This window comes from Rhinatrema bivittatum, chromosome 8 (assembly GCF_901001135.1).
Source record: "Rhinatrema bivittatum chromosome 8, aRhiBiv1.1, whole genome shotgun sequence".
NCBI classification, from domain to species: domain Eukaryota; kingdom Metazoa; phylum Chordata; class Amphibia; order Gymnophiona; family Rhinatrematidae; genus Rhinatrema; species Rhinatrema bivittatum.
In genome coordinates this window covers 170,192,559-170,202,329 of record NC_042622.1, presented here as the reverse complement: position 1 = coordinate 170,202,329, position 9,771 = coordinate 170,192,559, and the positions used below count along the sequence as shown (strand labels likewise).

General features: G+C 42.3%; 2 protein-coding genes across 6 annotated transcripts in view; one reads left to right on the top strand and one right to left on the bottom strand.

The window, feature by feature from the left end:
* The first annotated feature begins 241 nt into the window (after positions 1-241).
* Positions 242-3,998, top strand: EMC6 (ER membrane protein complex subunit 6). Of its 5 annotated transcripts, XM_029613289.1 has the most exons (3): positions 336-524; positions 3,291-3,353; positions 3,452-3,998. In XM_029613289.1, exon 3 carries the CDS (start codon positions 3,478-3,480, stop codon positions 3,808-3,810), a length of 333 nt encoding a protein of 110 aa, XP_029469149.1. In that variant the 5' UTR covers positions 336-524; positions 3,291-3,353; positions 3,452-3,477; the 3' UTR covers positions 3,811-3,998. The 5 variants fall into 5 exon arrangements, with proteins under 5 accessions (XP_029469151.1, XP_029469147.1, XP_029469149.1 ...); XM_029613291.1 differs by lacking the exons at positions 336-524; positions 3,291-3,353 and adding an exon at positions 242-328; XM_029613287.1 differs by lacking the exon at positions 3,291-3,353 and having other exon boundaries at positions 253-408.
* A 1,716-nt stretch (positions 3,999-5,714) lies between these two features.
* P2RX5 (purinergic receptor P2X 5) overlaps positions 5,715-9,771 on the bottom strand; it is a gene marked incomplete at its 5' end in the record, with an annotated part of 29,864 nt that continues 25,807 nt past the window's right edge. The window contains 4 exons of the mRNA XM_029613528.1: positions 5,715-6,024; positions 7,406-7,488; positions 7,747-7,812; positions 8,499-8,592. Coding sequence (XP_029469388.1) covers positions 5,715-6,024; positions 7,406-7,488; positions 7,747-7,812; positions 8,499-8,592 — 553 coding nt within the window. The remainder of the gene's footprint in view (positions 6,025-7,405; positions 7,489-7,746; positions 7,813-8,498; positions 8,593-9,771) is intronic.

Sequence of the window (9,771 nt, the reverse complement as noted above, 5' to 3'; positions counted from 1 at the left end):
TCTGCTGGAGACAGAAAAATACTGAGGGACTGCAGGTGGCACACTAATGTTATTATAGAGGTTTCAATTCAACTTTATCTGTCTCCATCTGCTGGCAGGAGTACAAAACCAAGAAGTCTAGACTGATCTAGGTACGCACAGGGAAAGCTCCTGTCTGTATCGGCCTGTGTGTCTTTAAACTGTTTCTTAAATCCCTGCTAAGAAAAATTAGGGTTGAAGGGTCAGCTGTTAAGATTTGAAGGACGGAGAAAACACATAAACCAAAGTTCCGGTGAAGCAGAAAGAGAGCGGACACTTGAACCGGAAATGAAATCGAGGCAGCTCTGAGGTACGCATGCGCCCAGAGGTGAAAGGGCCTTCCCCGGCAGCTCTCCATGATGGTGGCACGGCACGTTTAGAAGGCGTTCGGTAGGTGCCGACAACCGACCTGAGGGGAGGGCGGTGTGCTTCCCTGTTGTGAGGGGCTGGAGGATCCGTGGCTCGGATACAAGACAAAACGAAGCCTCCGTCCCGCTTAGTCTCAGGTACGCCGCGAGCCGTCTGCCCACCGATATCATGACAGTGGATGTGGCATACTAAGGCCGGGGTGTGAAGGGACAGAGCTCTGCGGCGCGAGCTTCCTCGGTTCGTCACTGTCGCCTCGCGCTTGATTGGTGAGGGCGGGCGCGAAGTTAGTGCTGAGTGCGCGCTGCTTCCTCCGGTTGCTTTGCCAAGCCGCCAGGTCGTAATCCAGTACTTCCAGGCTCTCGTGCTGGTGTTATTCTGTCCGGTGGCCGAGTGACCCGACCCCCCCCCCCCCCCCCCTTTCCGGGCAATGTTAGCAGTCATGGAATCGCCACCGGTTTTTTTTTTTGACTAGCGAGAAATAATTTAAAAAAAAAAATCCTGGTGCATCTCGTCCTAGCTCGCTAGAATTACAGGCCCATCACTATAGTTCATACAAGGCCGCCTCTAAGGCTACCTGGTACTATGTGCGAAAGCTGAACTTGATGAACCAACCTCTGCGGCAGTGGTAACGCTCTCTTTAAGTAGTCGTGGTGTCTCCAGCATCTCTCGCAGTCCCTTCTCTTTCTCCCTGGCCACATGATGTGTAAGAGCCTGGAGCAAACGGGCACTAGCGTGGTTTGCCCCTTCTTGCCTGGTGCCCAGCGCACACACCCCAAAAGCTGGCCCTGATTTCATGGCGTTTGACAGATCTTTGGAGATCCAGAAGTCTTTAACCCTGAAGCTGTATTGGTACGGGTGAAAGTGACTAGAAATGACTTCCCTTTTAAACAGGCCGATACAGTACAGTGCGCTCCGCTGGAGCGCACTGTTACCCTGCGTTTGGATGCGCTAGCTCTACCCTTATTCAGTAAGGAGTAATAGCGTGTCGAAAACGCACATCCAACCCCCCCCCCCCCCCTTTGAAACTAATAGTGCCCGCAACATGCAAATGTTGATGGCCCTATTAGTTAGTCCTGCGTGATTCAGTAAGTAAAATTACTTTCAGAAATTAGTGCCTACCCAAAGGTAGGTGTTAATTTCTGCTGGGAAAGTGTACAGAAAAGCAGTAAAAATTGCTTTTCTGTACACCCTCTGACTTAATATCATGGTGATATTAATATCGCCATGATATTAATTCAGAGGCGCCATGATATTAAGTCGGAGGGCCTAAAAGTTTAAAATAATTAAAAAAAAAAAAAAAAAAAAGAAAAGAGAGATTTTAAATTGGCCGCGGCTCGCGGGTTGAAAACCGGATGCTCAATTTTGCCAGTGTTCGGTTTCCGAACCCATGGTTGTCAGCGGGTTTGAGAGCCGACGCTGACAAAATTGAGCGTCGGCTGTCAAACTCACTGACAGCCGCCGCTTCCGTCAAAAAAGAGGCGCTAGGGACGTGCTAGTGTCCCTAGCACCTCTTTTTACCATGTGCCCTAATTTGTATGTTTGTCAGTCCGTCCCCCCCCCCCCCCCCGAATCGCGTGCACAGGAGAGTGGCCTGTGCATGCGCCGGGAGAGCAGGCTCTCCCGTGACCTTTACTGTATTGGCCTGAAAGAGAGATAGGTGGTAGGTCTGCAGGAATGATTACGTTTGTATTTAACAGCCTTTGCATACCTGGCGGAATATCACATAGACTGATCAGATTTCAGAGATTCATTTGCATGTATGCCTAAGAAAGCATTATTATTTACTTATCTTGGTGTTTTGTCCAGGACTTGTAGCTACTTATCCTGCATATGTTTGTACTGTACTGTGCTGTGCTTGCCAATAATCACATCAAGCTCTGGATTAAAGACTATTTTTGCTGTTTTGTTAAGTGCAATAACATTTACAGAATTATCCAGCTTAGGGGGTCATTTTCTAAAGTGATCACACGTGAAAAGGGGCTTTCGCACATACCTAGATTGGGGCGGAGTCTGCCCCGGAAGGGGAGGAGTCAGGGCGGACTCCGCGACGACTTCGCTGACGGCGAAAGGTAAGAACCCTTTTCGCTGCCAGTAGCGTGCCCAATAGCACCACCTTTTACGATGGCGCTATTGGGTGTGAAAGCCGGCAGAGATAGCACTGCAGAGGTACGATCGCTGCCGGCTTTTGCAGGCCCACCCCCCACTTCGCCTCCATTTAGCGCTGGGATTCACTCTTCTCTATGAGAAGAGTGAATCCAGGCCTTAGTTTGTCATTTTTGTGTTTTGCCATTAAGAGCAATTCAAGTACTACCTGCTGTGCAATGTAAAATAATCAGTTTATATAATTATCAGTTTACAAAATGCCTTTTCCCTGCATTTTGGTTTAGTTTTAAATTAAATGAAGTCTACTATTCTACATTCTATAACTTCAAATAAAACAATTTTACTGCATTGTTAAGATGAGCAGTAGTTAAAGATTTACTTTAGTACTGAGATTTAGATTCTCATAGATATTTAGTTTGAATTGTTTCCATTCTGAAATCTTTTAGTCAGTGGTTTGTTTGTGCAGTTTTTACTAAGTAAGTAGTATTTTAAACAGAACTTGTTTTGCTAGCTTAGATTTTCACACACAAGAATACATTTCAGATTTTAAACTTCCCAGATTGGATGCATTGGTAATGAAACAGGCACATTTTAATTCTAATACTAACTGGCCTGTAATAAAATGCAACTTTTTTTTTTTTTGCTGTAAATTCCCCCCCCCCCCCCCCCCCCCCCCCGAGTCTCTTTGGGAGACTGCTTGATATTTTTTCAGATGCAATTGCTCTTGAATAATATGTCTTTTGATGCAGGTTGTAATGTGACAATTTGACACATACTGTTGTATATTGTGACATTTGCAGATAGTTATTGGTAAAGACATGTTCTGCAGCCTGATTAGACTCCTGGGCTCTGTTGTATTAGTGGTGAGTGTGGAATAGTTGGAAAACAACTTTAAAAAGCACTTGAACTCATATCCTCACTGTAGTATAAAGCCATTCTTTTTCCTCTGCTCTTCTTGCAGTTCTGTGAGAAGGTCATTGATCTGGGATGGCTGCAGTCATGGCAAAGCGAGAAGGCCCCCAGTTCATCAGTGAGGCAGCAGTCCGAGGGAACGCCGCAGTTCTTGACTATTGCAGAACATCTGTGTCTGCCCTCTCAGGAGCGACAGCAGGGATTCTGGGGCTGACAGCTTTATATGGCTTCATCTTTTACTTCCTGGCCTCATTTCTCCTCTCTCTGCTCCTAGTGCTGAAATCAGGACGACGGTGGAATAAGTATTTCAAATCGCGGAGGCCCCTTTTCACCGGTGGCTTAATAGGTGGCCTTTTCACTTATGTTCTTTTTTGGACCTTCCTCTATGGCATGGTGCACGTTTACTGAAGTAAAGGTGCCAGCATTTGTAGGTTTTAATGGGGATTGAGGACTGTTGCCCGTTAAGTCATTTAATCAATAAGAACTAGATTTCACTAGTTTTTAACCTGTTCGGTTTCCCGCCTGTGCTCATTGTAATTTGTCTAACATATGGAAAATTCTGTAGACTTGCTGTAAATTAAATCTGCTGTGAAGAATTTGTTTGTACTTGTCAATTTATTACTGCTTCAACACCAAGATAAAAACAAGGTTCAGATTTGGTTTTAATATTACATTTTAATAGTGGTTTACTGTACTTTGAAAAATAAAAAAAAATTGACCTAGGAAGAAAAGATATCTGTAATACATCATTAGGACATATGATTATTACCCTGTCAAAGGCATGGGAAATCATATTGGGGCCCTTTCTCAAATAATTGGCAATCTGTCAAGTTTATTTATATTAGTTTACAAGAATAAACTTGCATAGTCTCCATAAAAACACTGAGAGAAGTTTTTTGTGTTGATGCTGTTCTCGCATTCATATTACTGACTGCAGTAGCCCATCATGAGCAGCAAGGCACTGCCGATACTACAACAGTAATGTTTGATGTGGAAAATCACACGTGTAGCTACATAATATTTTATAAAACATGCAATGAGTAATAGTGTGAGAAACCAATGACTGAAGACTTCACAGTTGCAAACACGGAAGTGCTTTAGTGGGGTGGAGCACAGATGGGTACTCTTTCTCATTGTACTATAGGATCAGCCAGTATCTTTTCTCAATGACTGATGCATGGGACTGGCAAGAGGCGCATGCCACTGCACCTAGGGTTAGGGCAGATTTTCCTGAACTGTCAATAAGAAATAAAGCTTTCTAAAGCACCTCTGAGTATGATTTGTAGTTTGTGTGTCTTATTAAAAGCAGCTCTTAACATCTTTGGGCAGACTTTATGCTCCTTGTGTCCAAACTTATTCAAGATAATATTCCCTTACCACAAGCTGTTTTTTCATCCCAGGTGCATGCCCAAAGCTTAACATCCTCATCTGGCTTGTTATGGTAACAGAATTTTGAAAGGTGTTTTCTGAGTTAGGATGTGTTGAGATTTGGTATAGCTAGAACTGATTCAGCAATGCAGGTGTGGCTTCTGTTACATCATTTCTATGTACAGAGTTCTGATGAGCCACTGAATCTAGTTTAGAACATTCATTTTCATTTATCTCACTTAAGCAATAAAAGGAGCCAGTTTTTTATCACTTATGACTTTGATTGTTCTACTTCAGGTTGGGGGATATCTGAATTGACTAGGAACCCATTCATTGATCTCATTCATGAGGCAAAATCACCAATAGACAGGGATACATGACTTTTCTGTATACCTCCTTGGGTGAACCTCTGTGTAAAGGTGGCTAGTAAGTCCTGATAATAATCCTAAGAATAATGACCTTATTTCAAATAATTACACATTACTACATGTAAGTATCAGTTTTTGTTTTGCTGATATTTATTATGCTTGACAAAAAAAACAAAACAACAACCTGGGAAGAAACCTCTTCTCTGGAAGCCCTTTATGAGAAATGGGGTTTTTTTTTTTAAGATGCCTCAGTGGAGATGAGGAGTAGAAGACTAGCCATTTCTTGCATAGTATTCACACAAGGGCATTTCTGTCTAGTGCATTGAAGCTACTAAGAGGCCTAAATAAAAGTGCAGTGTTGTACTACACCATCACTTTTCCAGCAGTGTTGGTGTGTTACCAATTGAAACTGATCAAAAATAGTCTTGTTAATCTGGAAATCAATGCACTGCAGAAGAGAGAGAATGTCTTCAGGGAGCAGAGAGACTGTAGGCTAGTTGTAGATATCACTTTCTCTCATGAAATGTAAACCTGGAGTGATGGAGTAGTTTACAGCATTATTTTTATCATTTCTGGTTATGGTAGACATTTGCTGAAAGTTGCGCCATTTTTAGCAGACCATTTAGTGGATTGCTCACCACACCATACTTGGGGTCCCTGCTGCTTGTCTTGTTTTCTGTCTTGTCTTCCTGGACAATAGATTTGTAATTCATGGGTCTCTGTTAGGGTTCCACACCCATAGAGCACATCCTCTGCTCCATCTCGCCCACAGGTGCACGAGCAAGTCCGCTGACCCGCCTGTTTCACTTGTTCCAGGTTGTCCTTGGGTTTAGCATCCTGATTTCTGTTCAGTCTGCAGTTTGCTGCCAATTTTTTGGAAGAAGATCTACGGAAGCAAAAATAAGGCTATCACAGGTGAAATCTCAGCACAGGCAGACATTGCTTTTTGCCCTTCAGTTTGACCTCTGCTTTACAGCAATGCACGAGCTTTACTAAAGAAAGTATTACTTCTTGGAAAGCATGGTGGATGCATGAGAGAGTGAGGACAAGGACATTAATGGAATTCAAAAGGGCTTGGGATAAACACAAAGGATGCCTATTGGCTAAATGATGGAGAAGAAGAAAAGGGTAACCTATGCTGACGGGTAACCGCACAGAGCAAGAATTATCTTAAGAACACAATTTTAAAAAATAACAAAAATAGCTTGCTGGGCAGAGTGGATGTGTTACTAAGTAAAAGGTTTATCCCCATCTTATATCTATGGGGAAATATGGTCAGTCCATCAGACCCCCTAATGAGAGAGTTAAAATACAGAGATGGGTACAAATTCTTTCACTGCCACATCTGTGAAACCTTTTTCCTTTTCTTCATCCAGTTCTATTGCCCTTTCCTGGCAAGGGTTAGGCTATTCGTTATGACTGCAGTTCTTCATGTAGTTCTTTGCTGTAAGTGCTAGGATCGGGGATGAACTGATAATGATCCGGGCCCCCGGTGCACTAAGGGTCATTGGTCCCTATCCAAGGCTAGGGAATGGTGTTGTGGGTCCGCAGGTACTGCCCTATAATATAAATGGTCCAGCCATCCCTGGCTGGGATCATTCCACTGCCCCTCTCCCATCACCCCCTGTCTGGATTGTCCTTTCCGGCTAGAGCCTGATCCAACCCAGAAGGGAGACAGAAAAGAGAAGCAGGAAACATGCAATTTGCTACTGTCCTGAGGCTTCTGTAGTAAATTGAATACATTCAAATCTTTGTTCCTCACCGCCCTAAGATGATTGCATGGCTACCATAGAGTAACTGGAAACACATGACTTCTGTAAGTTAATTACTTGCCACCTCTTAATTTTGTTTTCTATACCTTTTTCAGTCATTATAAAACTAACAGAAAATTCATCTTGTGCAAATACAATGGTTTAATAAAGTGAAAGAGGCAGGGTATGATATACAATATGATTTTTTATTTTATTTTAATTTGTTTTGTATGTTCTGTTTATGTTTGTGTTCTGGTTTTAATTGTGATAATCTTGGTTTTATTGTTTTTATGTATGTGAATTATAAACTGCTTTTATTGCATTGATGTGGTTTTCTAAATAAAACCTAATTAAAGTAGTTCTATTCACAAAAGTATGAGCAATATAATTCTGATTGGCAAATTTGATGAAATGAAGAAAGTTCCACCTCCTTTTATTTTTAAATGCTTTTGGGAGTGGGCAAACTACCCCCGTGTAGGTTTACTACAGCCTTGTGCATTAAGTAATTGTACTTACATCACTTTTTCAAATTTCTTGTCTCGGTAAAAATTGCTCTTTTTGATCAAATACAGCAGTATCAGGTCACAAAAGAATGCCCCCTACGGAATATGAAACACAGGGAGGGAATGATGAGAATGCAGCATGGTCTGAGTGCATAACGCTCGGGTTTCTGCTCAAAGGCTGTAAGTATAGGGGATTTTACATGACAGAAACCTCTTTAAGAGTGAAGGGCAGCTTTTCAACATTTCACCAAGAAGGTATGGGTTAAGAGATTTTTCTTCTGAACTGAAATCATCATCATTTTTAATTAAGCATGGACATACTCTAGTTGTTTAAAAGATGATTTAGCACTTAACTGCTCCCATCAGGGCCAGGCCTGAACCAAGGTTGATAACTGTTGGAATGATGCTAAATCTGCCAGCCTGAAAGAGACATGCGAAGATTCAAAGAAAGTTTATACTGTTAACATCAACAGAACATTGTTCAAGAAGCACAGACGTGGTGGGAAGATAAGGACCGCTTGATCAGCCCAGTTGTAGCTGTTTCCTGTGCTCTCATACATCATAGCCTCTGGTCTCCCTTGTCTTTTTCCCTGTCACTAACTTCTCGTGGTGTCTGTCCCAAACATGCTCAAATCCCAGCCATTTATAGAACCATGTATTGAAAGCCAATTTTTCCCAGTCAGATTGCCTTAAGAATTAGTTGGTGGTGTGAGATGTATGACAGCAACAGGTTTGTGAAGTCTGCAAGTTTCAGCATGCATGCTGCAGCAATCCTATGCTTGGGTTTGCAGAAAAGCTTCCTTGTGTGCACCTGTTCATGGAGCACATGGGTCATCATGCCTGGGATTCCAGCATGCTACCTGAAAAAGGCTCAGTGGAAATCCAGGCCATGCGGTACTGTTCCTAACAGGAGAGAGCACTGTTTTTCCCCCCCGTGTTTTCCCTTTTTAAATTTAAAAATCATCTGCCTTAAATCTCCAAAGCACATTTCTTGTACAACAAAAACTAAAGCTTTACTGCTGATAGTTTCTGAAACGCTGCATGCTTGCACTAGTGAGCCTTAGCCACCCCTTACTGCATGCCTAACATGTATGTTACACTTGTACCTTTCCATTCACCATAACATTAAACCGGATTCCGTAGGCTTTTATCAGTGTCCGATAATCGATTCCTTCACTATCTCGATAGTACTTTGCAAACCTAAAACAGAAAACAATGTTAGAGATGGTAGGAATTTTTTTCTTTTACATGCCCTCCTAAAGTTTAAAAGAGCTAACTGAGAACCATCTGTATTAGGGCTTTTCACCCATTTTGCATCTATTGGGAAAGCGCTTTGTACATATGGCTCTTAATTAACAGAAAGGTATTACAGAATCACAGCATGTGTCATGATCTACACTGCAACATGGACCCTAGAATTAATAGTGCTCTTGAAACCAACTTGTAATTGGCAGATATTGACCTACTGCTGCTTACTTATTTCTTTTTTTTTTCTTTTGTTCCTGCATGCTAAAAATACATAAATGAAACAAAATGAACATGTGTTGTGTTTTCTGTCAGTTTGCATTGGAAATGAAAGAACATAAGAAATTGCCATGCTGGGTCAGACCAAGGATCCATCAAGCCCAGCCATCCTGTTTCCAACAGAGGCCAAACCAGGCTACAAAAACCTGGCAATTACCCAAACACCAAGAAGATCCCATGCTACTGATGCAATTAATAGCAGTGGCTATTCCCTAAGTAAACTTGATTAATAGCAGTTAATGGACTTCTCTTCCAAGAGCTTATCCAAACCTTTTTTGAACCCAGCTACACTAACTGCACTAACCACATCCTCTGGCAACAAATTCCAGAGCTTATTTGTGCGTTGAGTGAAAAAGAATTTTCTCCGATTAGTCTTAAATGTGCTACTTGCTAACTTCATGGAGTGCCCCCTGGTCCTTCTATTATCTTAAAGTGTAAATAATCGATTCACATTTACTCGTTCAAGGCCTCTCATGATTTTAAAGACCTCTATCATATCCTCCCTTCAGACGTCTCTTCTCCAAGCTGAACAGCCTCTTCAGCCTTTCCTCATAGGGAGCTGTTCATCCCCTTTATCATTTTGGTTGCCCTTCTCTGTACCTTCTCCATCGCAACTTATAGAAACAAAGAAACATAGAAATGATGGCAGAAGAAGACCAAACGGCCCATCCAGTCTGCCCAGCAAGCCTCACACATTTTTTCTCTCATACTTATCTGTTTCTCTTAGCTCTTGGTTCTATTTCCCTTCCACCCCCACCATTAATGTAGAGAGCAGTGATGGAGCTGCATTCAAGTGAAATGTCTAGCTTGATTAGTTAGGGGTAGTAGGGGGTAGTAACCGCCGCAATAAGCAAG

What these genes read in the sequence shown, in the direction of transcription:
- EMC6 (XM_029613291.1), top strand. Translation starts at nt 3,478, where the DNA reads ATGGCTGCAGTCATGGCAAAGCGAGAAGGCCCCCAGTTCATCAGTGAG.